Source organism: Mesoplodon mirus (assembly GCF_964341445.2).
Source record: "Mesoplodon mirus genome assembly, chromosome: 7".
NCBI classification, from domain to species: Eukaryota; Metazoa; Chordata; class Mammalia; order Artiodactyla; family Ziphiidae; genus Mesoplodon; species Mesoplodon mirus.
In genome coordinates this window covers 116,263,785-116,281,552 of record NC_138983.1, presented here as the reverse complement: position 1 = coordinate 116,281,552, position 17,768 = coordinate 116,263,785, and the positions used below count along the sequence as shown (strand labels likewise).

At 37.8% G+C, this 17,768-nt stretch overlaps 1 protein-coding gene across 1 annotated transcript; it reads left to right on the top strand.

The window, feature by feature from the left end:
- Positions 1 to 6,913: 6,913 nt before the first annotated feature.
- Positions 6,914 to 11,191, top strand: SLN (sarcolipin). The gene is made up of 2 exons (XM_082627467.1): positions 6,914 to 7,033; positions 10,632 to 11,191. The coding sequence occupies exon 2, from the start codon at positions 10,706 to 10,708 to the stop codon at positions 10,799 to 10,801; it is 96 nt and encodes a 31-aa protein (XP_082483593.1). The 5' UTR covers positions 6,914 to 7,033; positions 10,632 to 10,705; the 3' UTR covers positions 10,802 to 11,191.
- The last annotated feature ends 6,577 nt before the right edge of the window (positions 11,192 to 17,768 follow it).

Here is a 17,768-nt window from a genome sequence, read left to right as displayed (position 1 = left end):
CTGCAGCTAAAGATTTGAATCTAATCTGGGAGCTACAGGAAACCACTGAAATAAGAAATGATATGTTTTCTATCTGTAGTGCAGAGAACCCAATTTTTACTCTGACTCCAATGAGAAGATAATTGGTAGAAAGCACAACATTCTGCACTACCTGTCTAAGGGTACTGATGTGGTAGGACTTCAACTTGTGCCTAAACTGTGTCTACTGATACACTTCAAGATATATGAATGCATGTTTTATTTACTGATGGAGCAAGCCTGATGGAAGCTGATTTATTTTTGGAACTTAGGCCCCTCCTGAGAGAGAATTCATCCTAAGAGAATGACATTTTGGTGTAGTATCAAATCTTAGTAATGAAGGGAATAATTGAGTCTGAAATAACAAGATACCTACTACTATGTATTCTCTGGCTGAACTTCCCCATGAACTTATGTCTGGGAAGATACTGGAGTGAGAGTGAGAAAGTATTCCTTTGGTATTCCTCAACAGGTTGTAACACATAGAAAGAGACACACTTCCTCACCCCAAAATTGACCCTGGGTGGGTCCACCTCTGGAAATGACTGTTCCTATTCTGGCTCCCAGTTATTGATATCTGTTTAATAAATCCACAGTGGGAAACACTATTATATTTTAATAATTAAACATAATCATTTTAAATAGTAAGTAAAATATATACAAAAGTAAATTATTGCTATCCAAAATTTCTACAGACCATATTGCTACCTTTTAATAAAGGGGGAAAATAACACATATAATTGCTTGTGTCTACACACACACACGAAAACCTGAAAGGCTGCACCGGAAACTTAATAATGATTATCTATGTGAAAGGGAGGGATTTTTCCTCTGTTCCTTTTTATAAATTTTAAAAAATTCCTCACCCCTCATTTTGCTCTGGAAGTAATTGTAAGTTTGTTACCTTCAATAGTCAATAGCTGTGGTACTCAGCAGAGGTGGCTGCAGAGGAAACATGTCTTATAGGCAAGGTCAATATCCAAGGCAAGCAGTGGTGCTTCTGGGCAGATGCGATTGCTCATAGAGAAGGTAGCACAGGGATTTCTTGTGCTTGTGTTGGTACTCGGTAGGAGTGGTTGACATGTAAGTGCCTGGTGAGTGCTGTAACATCTAGCAAAAGAGAGATACAATAGAAGAAGAAAAGATTAGTTTGTTAGCACAAAATGTGTACCCCCATGAAGACACAGTTATAATTGGCCTGAAGTGTGGAGACCTCCTTTTCTGTTCTATACTGGCAAATGGGAGCAAGAAGCAACAAAATACAAGCTAAGAAGAGTAGGCCTGAACCATCTCTCCCAGATAAGCTGCCCAAATTCCCAGAATACTAGGCTCTGGCAACTCTACATTCACTTACTGTAAAAGTGTAAAAGGTTAGGTTACTCCCCAGGCTGTAGAACAAGTGCCCAATTACCCTCAGAGATAGCATATCCCTCATCGGAACGGAGACCTAGCCTGTATCTTGCATCCAGCTAATCTTCTACATTACTGCAACTAGGCACTTTTGTTTTCTCTTTATATTCACAGAGAGCAGAGAGAGATTTTCATGATTCTTCATGACTCTATTCTCTCTGCTTTAATAGCCAAAGGCTAAAGCCAAATGAACTTATTCACAGAGAACAACAAGCAATTTTGTCTGATCTATATTATTCTTACTGAAACTGCAATTGTGTTATTGTGACTGACAGATTCTCAAGAGAGATTCAGTGAAAATACTCTTGATAAAATTCACTAAGGAACAGAATGTTTCAAGTGGGTGTGTCTGGCTAGAATATCCCTGAACTTTTCAGTAACAGCACATCAAAAGACTGCTGAATTTTTATTTTCCATCAGAAAAATAACAAAACCAATCTGAAATCTGGGTGTGTTTTGAGGGCAGGTGGTATTAGCCTAGTAGTAAACACATTTTTGGCTGCTCCTTTTTTTTCCCCCCCTTAGGCAGCTATGTTTAATGGGCAGAGAGAAAGCTGTTTGCTTGCAGAATCTTATTATAGAGCAGAAATATACTTGCTCCAGAGAAGAGGAATTTAATTGGTTCCAAGTCAAATGATGTTAACAGGTGTCACCTCACCAATCCAGGACTTAAATGGGTTATTATAAACAGGACTAATACGTATTTTTCTGGCTCTTGCTCCCACTTATTATGCAAGACTGCATGCCCCTGTAATGTTTCTCCTGATTATTTCTAGCAGCTTTAGGGTGTGGTTGACATATGCTCATGAACACATACTGTTGGCTACCACATAGTGTCTGCCATTTTCTTACCCTTTAGCTCAAGCTCTTCTCTGCTGCCATCTGCAACTAAGGCCTGCACAGCTTAATATAAACTGCAAGGAAGTCTTGATCAGTATTTCTGCTTCTGCTAGGCTCCATGACACTTCAGTGGAAGAACATTACATTGCTGGTTCCATGGATGCACTGAGGTCCAAGAGATTGCACATGTAGAGGGAGAAACTCTCTGTCCCTTTCAGTGTTCTACACTGTTGACGTTAATTGTCACAAGTTATAGAGTTTTTATCCATAGGTCTCTCTTCCCCTAGGACCCAGACATCAAGCTGTAGGGAAGTAGGGTGGGTAGTATGTGAGTGTGGTGGCCATAGAATGTGTCTTTCACATGTGACTGAACCATAATTGAGGTGGACTCCAGTTGCTGCGCTCTGAAATCATAACCACGTTTGCACAGAGGCCATGCTTCCCTGGCTGTTTTCAGTGAAGAACTGAGCATGGGAGTAATATGAAGGTTGGCATCCTGAGAGACATCGGTCACCTCTGACAGATGGCTTTTATATGAGGTTTCCTAACAGCCTTGTCAAACTTTTCTTGGAACTGAATTATAGTCTAAGATGCTTCTACCCAACCTCTCTTTGTTTTTTTCCCTCTTTCTCTTGCTGTTTGATGACTGTCTCAGTTCCCCTACTCTCTTCATATTTTCTCTCACAGACATTTCCCCCAATACATTTTTCTTTTGCACATTTAGTCCCATCTTGGCATTTTGCTTCTCACAGGACCTAGACTAACACAGTGAATGTGTTATGTGCCAGTGGAATAACTAACTATTCTCCCTGTTGCTGAACCACGTGTATCTTCTTGATCACTTCCCTTCAGAGGAGCTTTATCTCCCAGGTGGCTTCTAGGTCCTTTTACAAGTAGATTTGATGCTGACCTCAATTTCCCCTACTCAGATTTGCTTGGCATGCTCAGACATGTCCGGATCTCATTAGGAGATGTGATGTGATAGAGGCTCAAACTGAGCCCTTTTCTATATATTCTAGAGCATCTGTTATGATTCTTCACCAGTTTGATGCACAATTAGAGAAACAAAAGAAATACAGGAAACTATCCCTGCCTTTGAAATTAAAATTCAGTTAGTGAGACAGAAATCACACATGTGCCACAAGTGATTAAAAATACAAATAATAATCATTAATTTTTCAAGGACATGGAGAGAGCTTCAAGAAATATGGTTTTGGGACTTCCCTGGTGGTGCAGTGGTTAAGAATCTGCCTGCCAAGGCAGGGAACATGGGTTCGAGCCCTGGTCCGGGAAGATCTCACATGTCGTGGAGCAACAAGCCCGTGCACCACAACTACTGAGCCTGCGCTCTACAGCCCGCGAGCCACAACTATTGAGTCCATGCACCACAACTACTGAAGCCCACGTGCCTAGAGTACGTGCTCTGCAACAAGAGAAGCCACCGCAATGAAAAGCACGCACACTGCAACAAAGAGTAGACCCTGCTCGCCACAACTAGAGAAAGCCTGAGCGCAGCAAAAAAGACCCAACACAGTCCAAAATAAATAAACTTATTTTTTTTTAAATCCAGACTTAAAAAAAAAAAGACTCCGCCTGCCAGTGCAGGGGACATGGGTTTGATCTCTGGCCCAGGAAGATCCCACATGCCCAGCAAATAAGCCCGTATACCACAGCTACTGAGCCTGTGCTCTAGAGCCCACATGCCACAACTACTGAAGCCCGCGTGCCTTGAGCCCGTGCTCCGCAACAAGAAAAGCCACTGCAATGAGAAGCCCATGCACCATAACGAAAACTAGACCCCCGCTCGCTGCAACTAGAGAAAGCCCGCGCAGCAACGAAGACCCAACACAGCCAAAAAAAAAAAAAAAAAAAAAAAAAAAAAGAAAGAAATATGGTTTCTCCTTTCTCTGGGTTTGTACTCGTGTGTTTAGGATAATGACAGAGAATAGTAGAAAGCTGTTTCTGTGCAGCTGCATGACCAGTTGTACGTGAAGGTGTGAAGGTGAGAGAGGCACCATAATCATCATTCTCATTACTGTCATGTGCTTAGAGCTTATCGCCATTCATCAAGGCCTTACTGAATTCTCCCATTGTGTCAGAGACTTGTTGAATTCATGGACTGACATGAGGTCTTCACTTTTTGCTTCCCAAAGTAAAAAGCTGGATGGAAATTAGTAATAAATTAAACAAGTTGGTTTAGCTCTTAATCAGGCATAAGAAATCACCACTGATTTTCAAAGGGTATAATATTTTACACTTAAGAATGTATATACCATATGGGGTGGGAGGAGATAAATGTCAGTTAGCTCTTAAATACCAATGTCAATGTGAATGTTGTTTTCTTAACAAAAGGCCTTTGGCTAAATTCTGGATTAATAGGCATAGAAATAATACCAAAGATTAGTAATTTAGTATGCCGTCCTGCTGATGGGAAGAGCAGCCCCTTGAAAGTTGATATGGATGTTGTCAAGGGAATTGCTCACAGAAAAGAAAATACCAGCAGAATTAAGTTAATTTAAAGAGACAAATTTTCTTTGGTAGTGAGGTTTTTTTTGTTGTTGTTTGTTTGTTTTAATGGACTCGCAGATCCTCAGGGTTAAACTCTACCTTAGGCCTTTGAATAGTTGTCATGTGACTTTGGATGGCTTGCATATTCTTCAGGAGAGGGTTATGTCAGACTGACAACCAGCTAAATTCTCAGTGTTATCCCACTCTCTTATGATATCACAGAATAAACCACTAATGTCAAGAAGTTTCTGAAGTCTCTATCTGGGAATTTGTCGATCCACCAGGCACAACAGTCCCTGGTATAATGCTAGATAAACTTAAATGGGACAACCAAACAAACAACTAAACTGACTCATGGATTTATCCTTCAAGTTACATTTCATTGGTCATTGAAATTGACCAATTCAACTAAATTGACAGTATTGTTGAGCTGTTTTGTGATATGTTAATATTTCCCCATTGTATTTAACATTTTAAATATTGTAGAGCTAATTCCTATTCCAACATATACAAAATAAATGCTTGTCCCATAAATTCAATAGCAACACATGGTACAGTATGAGTAATTTGATTCTATAAGAATTAAAAAAGGTAAAGATTTTTCAAGAATCAGATTCTTTTACCAAAAATATCTTGTGAATTTGAGATTGTGTCTATGCAACCTCAAATATGAATAAAAAGTAATATAAAGGGTTTTTTTCCTTTTGGGTGGTGATATTAAATTTTCTTTATACTTTTACATTTTCAAACTTTTTACAATAAATATATCTTTTTAATTGGACAAAAAATAATTTTGAATGGTTAAAAAAGGGATGGGTGTGGCTTAGTGAGTAGGAAAATATTCCTAGCATTTGAGACATTCTGGCAAGTGCTTGGAAGCAAAAGACAGAAATCTGACTACATTCAAGGAATTTGCCAGTGTTTGACTGCACTGTAATTACTATATACTACCTGTCACTTTAGCAAGCTGTCTCTTTACAAGGCATGTGACAACAGAATGTTATATTAAGATTCCCCATCATTAGGTTTATATCGAAATGAAGAAATGAAATGGAAAGTCTTTCCTTTAGTAATATTTCTAGTGCATGAGAAACGAAGGAGAAAGGTTTGGCTATGAACACAACTAAATAGGGAATTTTGTTTATGTCTTCTGGGAATGTATTATTTTGATTGACCCTAACTGGGAATTCAGAGGGGAGGTTTGTTCTATTATCTGTAAAGAAAGAATCTGATGAACAAGCACAATTGTTAAGGTCATGTTTAATTGATAGGTTTTCAAGTTCAGTTAAACACTTCAGAGGCTCCATTTACCTCCAGACACCTGAAAAGTTGATTACAAACTCATTTTAGTAGTCTAGTGTTAGTTAATGTTTATATTTGAAAGTTATACAGTTTTATTTCTTTCAGATATATCCTATAACTCATGTTTTTCACTAGTTTTGACCAGTTCTCCTGCTACCCCCTGTCTATCCAAATGACTGAATTTTGCAGTATGGGTTTACTGCTGTATTAGTATATTGACAGAAATATATATACCATGGCTTCCACAGCTGTTTCAGATGAAACTGTATATTAATGTGTAACTTGCACATACAGCTTAGCTGGAAAGTTATGTGGAACAGGTGACTGGGGAGATAGCTTTCATCCCTTGGACTAAAGTCAATTTTGAAGGAGGTAAAAGATGCCTGTTGAATTCTGGTGCGTGTGTGTGGTTTGGGGTGTGCATGTGCAAAGCAGAGAATTCTTCACACTTCAAAAAGCTGAAAATATGTGTGGTTAAATGAAGTCACATTTTTACACCCTCTTATGCTGAGTGGGGGTGGGGGGCAGCCAAATGCAGCAAAGATTTGTTAATATTAGTCTGTCGCTCTCGGTTTATGATGCTTTAAACATGTTAGAGATACTCATGAAGATGTAAAAGATGAGTTTAAAACCTACATCAATTGTACCAAAAGTCAACTGGAAAGAAAAGATTTTAAGTCCCTGGGCTTTTAATACAAATTGGCAGCCAAGGCAGCCTTAGTTAACACATTTCCATGTCCCCCTAAACACAAATAGCCTCCAACCTTCGGAGGTTGTTCCTTCGAGATGTTTCATCGGTGACATCACAGTGATTACCACCTCCCTCAGACTACTTTAGGTCCTGCCCAGAGCCCAGGAGTCCAGACAGCCTGGGAGACGAGCAGGAGTTGGAGCCCACGTTGGAGAGAGAGAGAAGAAGCCTACTGCAGCCCAGTGTGTCCTTGACCCTGTTCAGGTAACAGCAGGATTTTTAAGCTTAGCATACAGTGTGTATATGTGTACAAGTTGCAAATGAGAAAAGCAGAGGAATATTTACATTTCTTAATAAAATAGGCAATGCCTATTGTACACAGTATTTCTTAAAGTAGAAAGTGAATATTATTGATCCTTGTTTTCCTCTTTTTACCTTATGCATTTTCTCCCTCCCAGTTAAAATTTTTTTTCCATATCATAAATTATGTCTTCCATGTTTTCAAAGTCTCCATTCAAAGAAAGTCAGTGTCAAACAATTTATTCAGAGTTCTTTATTTCACCATATGGCAATCACTTTAGATCATATGGTGTGATCTTGACTTCAGGAAAGATTCAAAATGAAGCCAAAATTGTCTTTGCAGGTTAACAGCAGAAAAATGGAAGATCGCTGATCTGAGGTTTTACCTAACTTTGGTATAAATGTGTGTGAAAGTAGAGTCCACCCCCTACAGTTAGCATATGTGTTGATTGAATTGGATTCATTAGAAATTCTCACCTTAATGTTGTGTTTTATTATTTTAAAAATATACATAAAAACACAAATGTTTACGTTCACCATCAAAGTGCAAGAAATAGTAAGAGGTAAACCATAGGAAATAAATAAGTGTTATGGGTAGCCTGTCAATTCAGAGACTATTGAAAAAATTGTGAAAAGTGTATAATACATACCGTTTGAACAATCATTTTAAGGCAACACTTGTATAAATATCACCCAGGCCAAGAAATAGATTATTGGAGAACCCCAGAAGTCCATTCTTCATCATCTTCCCCTTTTGCCCCACCATAGGTAATCATCATCTTAATTGCTGAGATAATCTTATCCATGCTTTTCTTTATAGTTTTATCATCTCTGCATTCTTAAACAATATAATTAAGTTTTCTGTTTTTGGCTTTGTAGAAATGGAATCACATTCTGTGTTTCTTTTTGTAAATTCTTCTTTTGCCCAATAGTTATGTTTGTGAAATCCACCCATCTGATTATGTGTTGCTGTAGTTCATATATTTTCTTTGCTCTATAGCATTCCAGTGTATGACTATGCCACAATTCATATCTATTCTATTGTTGATGAACATTTGAGTTGTTTCCAGCTTAGGAATAATATGAAAATATTGCTATGAACATTCTTGTATATGTATCCAGGTATATATGTGCTTGAGTTTCTAGAGTAGCAGTGAGATAGCTGGATAAAAGGGAATGAGTATTATCAACCTTAATAAAAAAATGTCAAATTGTTTTCCCAAAGGTCAAAAATTTACACTAGTCAGGACAGTTATTTGCAGTAATAACTCATTCATGTAATCACTCCTATGGAGTAACCACAATTCCAGCAACTATTTCCAGTCTGCCAGTTCTAGTTCTGCCTGTAACTTCCTATGTGTCATTACAGAAACAACTTAACATCTCTCTAAAAGTCAGTTTCTCAGCTATAATCTTGGGAGAGAGAAAAATCAAGACAAAACTTGCCTGAGTTGTAAAGTTCACAGAGTTGTTGTGAAGGTCACATTCACAAAGCTGTGGACAACTTTCAGCAACCTTTTCTGAGTATGTTCTTGTTGGGCCACTATCCATGATTCCCTTTACTTAAGAGCTTTAATCTAATAAGATTTGGTGAGATAGTTATTTTGCCCTCCCTGAATTGGGTTGTTTTGATCATTATAAATAGGGATGCTTATTTTTTGCATATCTCTGTATTTCTTCAGAACTTATCCAAACAAATTTGTGTTTGAATCAGGGTTCAATTTTATTAATAAATTCATAAGGAAGAATCTGCTTTAGCGTCTTTAGATTCCTTTACCCCTAAGCTCCTTACCTTCTTATTCCCCTCTGCTCTTGTGTACATTCTCACACATTCTCTCTACTTCCTTTATACTTCATTTTCTTCTCTTTACTTTCTTCTTCAAACAAATCTTTGTAAAGATTTTCATTGGAAATTTACTATGTCCTTCATGTGGAGGGCAAAAATATGAATAAGAATTAAAAGGAAAATGAAACATAAATCAGTTATCATTGGTCATATTTTAAACCAAGATTCAACAACCTACTGGTTGATATCATCTTATTTGAACTTGTGTTGTTATACCAACAGTTACATAATATGAAAAAGGATTATTCAGCTGGTTTATACAATTAATAATTTGGTACACTATTATAACAAATACAGTAATTACAATTAATAATTCAGTCAGGTTAGATGGTTAAAAATACCATTCAGGCCAAAATCTTGCTAACAATATTTCTTGCCCCCTGAACTTCCACTCTTAGCAAATAAACAAAATGCTCTTTCCCCCTAAATTTTTCACTCCATAGTAGACGTTTGTCCTAAATATTTAAAATTTTATCTTTAATTTTTAATTTCATTTGGTTTGCATATACACAGTGCCAATTATGCCACATCACTGGAGGCAATATTTTTATGTTCTCAAAGTATGGTTTCCTGCATGTACTACCTGTACAGACTATAAAGATACCACCCTTGCTTTTTGAAGTGTTTACAATATAGCACATCCTGGACTTGACTAAAAATAGCTGGCACAAGCCCTTGTTGAAATAGAAGTACCCATGGGGTTTACACTTGCTCTTTGGACTGAGTGCCTGTTATGTGAGGGACTTTTGGTTGACCCCAGTAAGCTCTGTGCTCAATGCAGGGCTTTTTTAAGAGGCCAAGCAGCTGTTGAACTAGTTCATGCTTTCACAGGGTTAGACAAAGGTAGGTCAGCCTGAAACCTGAAAAATTACGGTATCCTATTTCTATATGCAATTCAAAGCAAGAACAATACTAAACCACATTTTTTCTGTTTTGGTGACCTTGCTTGCTGGTACTCTAAGTTAGCAAAGCAATCACACACACAGGCACACACACACACACAGAAATTGGAGAGAGAAAAATGTAATATTTTTAATTTTGTCAAAGCAACAATATAATGAGGACTATGTTGGTCGTTTTGTCATAAGGAAAAAAAGCCAGGCTCTCTGTATAAGTCAGGATTCTTCAGAGAAACAGAACCAATATGGTGTATGTGTGCGTGTGTGTGTGGGGGGTGTGTGTGTGATATAATTGGCTCATGTGATTGTGGAGGCTGGCAAGTCCAAAATCTGCAGGGTCGGTGGGAGGCTGGAGACCCAGGGAAGAGTAACAGCTCTAGTCCAAAGACAGTCTGGAGGCTAGAAATCTGAGACTAAAGTATTGGCAGGGCTGATTTATTCTGGGGCCTCTCTCCTTGGCTTGCATATGACCATCTTCTCCCTGTGTCTTCACATGGTCTTTGCTCTGTACATGTCTATGTCCTAATCTCTTCTTCTTTTAAGGAAACCAGTCATATTGGATTAGGATCCATCTTAATGACCTCATTTTAGCTTAATTACCTCTTGAAAGACACTATCTCAAAATATAGTCACATTCCTCAATAAAAAAATAAAAAATATATAGTCAGATTCCAAGATACTGGGGGTTAGGATTTCAACATGTGAATTTAGGGTGGACACAATTCAGCCAACACGTTCCTCTTCCATAATGCTTCTGTTTCCTTTGAGGAAAGAATGTTCACTAATTTCTTATGTTTTCTTTGTTACTTTCGGTTAGGAGGTAAGGACAAGCAGAGGTCTTTTGTGTGCCTTCAGAAGTCTGGCTTCAGTTCTCCTCAAGCTGCTCTGAGAATGGAACGATCCACCAGGGAGCTGTGTCTCAACTTCACCGTTGTCCTGATTACAGTTATCCTTATATGGCTCCTTGTGAGATCCTATCAGTACTGAGATACCACAGCTCCTGGAATTGACTACAACACTCCAGAACTGTCTTCTGTATGCGCTGAGATCCCACTGCTGTCATGGGATGCCTTTTCTGGCACCCCACGGCCCTTCTGACCTGCTCACACAATATTTGGGCTGCCCCCAGTGCTAGGATTGATTGTGTGATCTCTAAAGATGCTGCTCTCAATGGCTGCCAAGTGTTTGCCAGGGAGCATTAGATTTATTCCCCAACTCTTACTGCAAATGTGTCAAACAAGCCACAAGGTTAAAAGTAAACTGGATTCGTGATGACATAGAATTCTAACAAGCCCCTGGTATGTTTCACCACACATCCCTTCATCCCACACTCAGCAACCAAACTCTAAATCAACTGCCAGAAGAAAGAAATTGTTAAAGGAAATCTTTGTCAGCCCCTATAGCTATCATGTGAATAAAGTTGTCAACCCCAAAAAATGACTTTTAGAATTTATTTTACCTTCTATTTGTGATACTGCATTTGACCCTTGGCTGGGATTGAAGTGACAAATATTACAGTATTTCTAGCATTTGAGATAAGCCAAGATCCTCCAACTGCTGAGGATTTGAAACCAAGTCAATTAAGAGTGTTATATTTCAAATAATTCCATTGGTTCAGTGCTCCTCAAACTTTCCCTCTGAACTAGTCCCAAAGGCAGAGGGAAAATAAATCCATTCTACTAGGAGGTCTGGAGCACAGCCTGAACTGTCCACTAAAAGCACAAAATTTCTTTGAAGCCTTGTGTTTTATTAAAATTCACAAAAAAGTATATTTTACTCTGTAATATCTCCGTTTGCTTTAATATAAATATTTAAAATTATTTGTCACTGAGTAAAACTAGAACATGAGTCATGTCTCTAAGAGTAGCATATTCCAGTTTGGTTATTGTCATTATGCAAATAGAGCTAGTTACTAATAAACTACAGTTATAACAAAGAGAGAATAAAAAATGCAACATATATGTTTATGGAAGAGACATGAAATAGACATTTCTTAAACATGTTACTAGAATACCCCACACTAGACAGATCACATTTATTCCCTGTGCCAATTCTGAGGTAACCATGGAGAAAAGGAATATTGTTAAGCCTTATTTTTCATAGCACCTCTCATAAAGGCATTCCTTGCTGAATTTAGCCTATCACTGCCATTGCCTACTTAGCATTGTGATTCTCATCCCTGGCGGCACAGTTTATGTACTCAGGGGTGATTTTTCAAAATATTTATTCGGAGTCCTCCTCAGACCAATTAAATAAAAATCTCAGGGGGTAGAACCCAAGAATCTGCATTTTTCGAAAGTCCTTTAGATCATTATATTGTGTAGCCAGAGGTGAGAATCACTGATACCTACCAGTACTTCCCATACTTTGATGTGATTATGAATCAGTGGGAAGCCCCTTTTAAATGCAGATTCTAATTCAGTTTGGATTCTGATACAGTCTGGACCGAGGCCTGAGATCTTGCATTTTAAACAAGCTCCTTAGTAATGCCGATGCTATAGTCTGTGGTCTCCACAGATTTAACAGATTAGAGTTGTGGGATTAGCACATTAGAATCACCTAGAACCTTTAGAAAACGAACCAAGCTTGAGCCTTATTTCCAGGAGTTTCTAATGTAATTGTTCTGAGGTTGAATCTGAGCATTATTTGTTTTTAGAAGGACTCCAGATGATTCTAATGTGCAGCCAAGGTAAAGAACCCTGATATAAAGGGAAAAGTATCATTATTTCGATGGGTTACCACCAAATTTGGGAAATAGCAGTGTATGTTCATCAATGTAATGTTCCTAATTTCAGAGTCAGACCACACATATGGTTGTGCAATTGTTAATGTTTTAATGTGCAGCATGCCTACATGGCTCCAGGCCCTTTGGTAGAGAGTTACTAGTCTTTTTCTTACTTAAAGAAAAACTCAGAAAATCTACCAGTGTTTGTGAATGTGTTTGTGATGGTGTGTGTGTGGTGGTGGGGAGGGGAATGGACAAAGCAAGTGACAACATTCCCTTCCCCTAAGTTTGAGTCTTGGTGCCAGCATTTACAACAGGTACCATTTACTGAGTCTACTGTATATGAAGCCCTGAACTAGGCACTTTCCATACATTATGCCATTTAGCAGATGTGGGAACTGAGGATCAGAGGCCTCACTAACCAGATGTAAGTAGTGAAGCTAGGATGACAAAATACCATTTTAATTTCTTTTGGGGACTGCATACAAACCATGTTTCACTACAGATCTCCAAACCATTTGATTATAAGTTTTTACCATCACATTCTTTTGCATTCCAAAATATCAACCCAGTTAGATAAAGGTAACAGTTGTAATTCCCTATGCAATTTCTCTTTGCTTGTCCGTTCTCACCTGCTTTTCTCTCCTTATCTTCATATAATTGGGTCTACTGATAGGACCCATTTGTAGACCACATTATGGGTCACTTTTGAAGAGGTAGGACATCCTTTAGCTGGGGCTAGTAATTTTGCCTGATTTCTCCCATGTTCAGGAGTCCTAGTCACTATAGTTAAATTCCATTCTCACTTACCAGGTTCGTTTTATGTATAATCTTCCTTGGGGCCTGGGGTTCCCTGAATCATCACAGTACTACTTCAGTGTTGGCCCCAGTCACTCAAAAGCTGTCCAGTTACCCCCAAATAAGATGCTAGTTCTCCTCTGGAACCAAAGCATTGAATTCTGGTTGTTAATGTTCTAGCTCATGGGCTTGATCCAAACTAGCTTCTTTCTCTTTAGTTCATTCATTCATTCAGCTTATGTGAAACTACGTGTCGTATATTGTACTAGACACTAGAGATAAAATGGAGAATGAGACAGACAAGCCCCATTCTCATGTAGCATGATTTAGTGGGGAAGACATATATGAACAGGTGGTTATTATAAGTTCTTTGACAAGGGAAGGATAAGGTGTTGTTGGGTTAGTTGCTCTGCGGCATGTGAGATCTTCCTGGACCAGGGCTCAAACCCGTGTCCCCTGCATTGGCAGGCAGATTCTTAACCACTGCACCACCAGGGAAGTCCCTTAAATTATTTTTTAATACTTCTTTCTCTCTTTCTCTTTCTCTCTCTCTCTTTCTCTCTTTCTCTTTCTCTCTCTTTCTCTCTTTCTCTTTCTCTCTCTCTCTTTCTCTCTCATCTCTCTTCCTTTCTTTCTTTCTTTCTTCTGCACCAGATCTTAGTTGTGGTGTGCAGGATCTTCATTGTGGCATGCAGGATCTTTTTAGTTGCAGTATGTGGACTTCTTAGTTGCGGCATGCAGGCTCATGGTTGCAGCGTGAAAACTCTTAGTTGCAGCATGCATGTGGGATCTAGTTCCCCTACCAGGGATCAAACCTGGGCCCCTTGCATTGGGAGAACAGATTCTTACCCACTGGACCACCAGGGAAGTCCCTCAATTTTCAAGCTGCATAAAGTTAAACTGCACTTATAAACAGCATATTGCACACTTACTGTTTGTTAGGGAATTATTTTATTTAATTGTCTTTTACCTTGTGAAGTGTTTATTTTTATTCATAACTTATATCTTAAAAGTGAGAAGGCTGAGGCTCAGAAAGGACAAATAACCAGCCGCCAAACATAGAGCTAATGAAAGGCAGAGCTGAGAGGCAGATTCAATTTTTCCAACTCAGATCAAGCAGAGCTCTTTCCAATCACCATGCCTGCTCCTCTGTGCTGTCAGGTAAGAGATTCTAGGGCAGAAGGCACACTCTTTTACTCTGGGCTGAAAGTTCCAAAAAAGGCACATATCAGAGGCCTCTAGGCAAATACTTTAATTGCCCTACCACTCAATCATATGGGGTGTACAACTTATATTTACCAGGTGTTTAAAACAAAGCTTTGGTTTTTTTGTCATCTTTTCTTTGTTTTGTTTTTGTCATCTTTTCTTTGTCAATCAACAGAGCAGTAGATAAGAAGGAATAAGAATACCAATGGTTAATTAAGCTGATAGAAATTATTGTTGATCAAAATATTTGTTCCTTGATGTGAGGGTGGTTGTTGCCTGCCCTGGGTCCATCATGTCCCTTAGTGGTGGTATTCTTTGTCTGTGTCTGGGTGTGGGTGTGGGGTGTGTATTTATATTTGCCTAGTTATGCACTTTGGGGGGAAACCAATCAGACATAGTGAACAAGCACAGAGATATATGCTGCTGGGGAAACATTTTATAGGCTATACATTTTATCAATTATATCAAATTATCACACAAACATTGTGTACTTTTAGCAGTAGATTTAAAGCAAGTAGTGATACATGTAATAAGTAACCATACTCTGTGATAATTTCACTAAAAAATTTTCTTTCCATCCTGAATATTGAGGTGAAAGTACAGCTAAAAGTAAAGAAGAAGCTTTCCATTTTGATAGGGAGACAAACATTTGGTAAACAGTACAACTGAATTAGTAGGATGAGTCTTATAGGCCTGGTCTAGATTTTTGTGTCAGTTGTCTACCACTGCTGTTTTCTTCTTGACCTTTTGTAGGTGTCTTTTCTCCTCTATTTGAGCATTGTTTTTATGGTGAGTTTGAGGTCAGAAGTCCTTTCAAAAGACCAAGTTCAGGGGCCTTTTAAAAGTGGGAAATATAAATCCAAGAGACAATTCCCTTCAGTTTCACTGCACATGAGCTAGTTAAGAGTACTTGATAAGGGTTCTTCCATCTAGGTTGGAGAGAGTCCTTTAAATGATGTTTTCTCTAGTATGCACAATCTCCTGGTTGCTGTTCATGGAGTACCTGATCTTCATCCAAAGATATATTACTGTGGAGAGCTACAAAATGAGCTTAGAATGTCCTTTTAATAATTCAATTAAACTTTACAATAATGTAACACAGCAACAAGGAGCCATCTAGGAAGTGAGTCTTAGTAAATACTAAACCTCAAAGACAATTAACAACACAACACTTAATATCCACAAAGGTATATTACTGATACAAGTTTTTAACTCTAAAATTACCCTCATTTCTACCAAATATAGCCAAATTAAGACAATTTGTTGGCAAAATAAGTCTGGTTTCAATAAACTTGTCCTAATTATTTGTGTAAGTGTAATTGATCATATAGACTCATTTAAATTTGGCTTTTCTGGAGCTTTTCATTAGGAATCTCCAGTTGAACTTTATAAAGACCTCTCAAGGGAATTCCCTCATGGTTCATTTAGAAATAACCAGTTTCAGAACAAAATCACTTTCTTTTTCCTTAACAAAAAAATTCTGTTCTTCGTACTTTCTCTTACCAACACATATCCTACTTTACATATACAGTCCTTTTAAAATTTTAATTTCTAAAAACATATGCCACTTTATAATAATTTCTCAATAAAGCATAAAATATATTTATAGTCTCTCTGCAATAAGAGGTCAAAAGTAGGTAAACATAGAATTCTTTTATTTATTTATTTATTTAGGTTGTGCTGGGTCAGAGTTGTGGCAGGCAGGCTCCTTAGTTGTGGCATGTGGGCTCCTTAGTTGTGGCATGTGAACTCTTACTTGCGGCATGCATTGGGATCTAGTTCCCTGACCAGAGACTGAACCTGGACCCCCTGCATTGGGAGCATGGAGCACACACACACACACACACACACACATATATATATGTGTGTGTGTGTGTGTGTGTGTGTGTATTGTGTAACTAGAAAAAGAACAAACAAAACTCAAAGTTAATAGAAGGAAAGAAAACTCATAATGATCAGAGCAGAAATTAACACAACATTGTAAACAATTATACTACAATAAAAAAATAGCAGAAAAATAAATAAAAACAAAATCAAAAAACTTTCCACAAAGTGGGTATAGAGGAAAGATACCTCAACATAATAAACATCATAAATGATAAGCCTACAGGTAACATCATACTTAATGGTGAAAAGCTGAAAGCATTTCCTCTAAGATTGAGAAGAAGTCAAGTATGTCTACTCTTGCCACTTTTATTTAATGTAGTATTGGAAGTCCTAGTCACAGTAAACAGATAAAGAAAAACAAAAAATAAAAGAAATCCAAATTGGAAAAGAAGAAGTAAAACTGTCACTGTTTGCAATGACATGATACACAGAAAATCCTAAAGATGCCACCAAGAAATTACTAGAACTCATCAATGAATTCAGTAAAGTTGCAGGGTACAAATTAATACACAGAAATCCATTGCATTTCTATACACTAACAACAAGCTATCAGAAAGAGAAATTAAGGTAACAACCCCATTTGCAATCACATCAAAAAGAATAAAATACTGAGGTATAAACATACCTAAGGGGGTAAAAATCCTGTATCCAGAAAACTGTAAGAAACTGATTAAGTTGAAGACAACACAAAGAGATGGGAAGATAGACCATGTTCATGAATTGGGAGAATTAATACTGTTAAAATCACCACATTACCAAGGCAATATACAGATTCAGTGCAATCCTTATCAAAATGCTAATGACATTTTTTCATAGAACTAGAATTTGTAAGGAAATTTGTAGGGAAACACAAAAGACCCCAAATATCCAAAACAATCTTAAGAAAGAAGAACAGAGCTGAAGGTATCTTGCTCCCTGACTTCAGACTATATTACAAAACTATAGTCATCAAAAGAGTATGGTACTGGCACAAAAACAGATACATAGATCAATGGAACAGAATAGAAAGCCCAGAAATAGAACCACACATTTATGGTCAATTAATCTACAACAATAGAGGCAAGAATATACAGTGGAGAAAACACCGTCTCTCCAATAAGTGGTGCTGGGAAAACTGAACAGCCATGTGAAAAAGAATGAAATTAGACCACTATCTTACAACATACAGAAAAATTAACTCAGAAGGGATTAAGACTTAATATAAGACCTGAAATCATACATTTTCTAGAAGAAAACATAAGCAATAGCCCCATTGACATTAGTCTTAGTGATATTTTTGTGGATCTGACTCCAAAGGCAAGGGAAACAAAACCAAAAATAAACAAATTGGATTACATC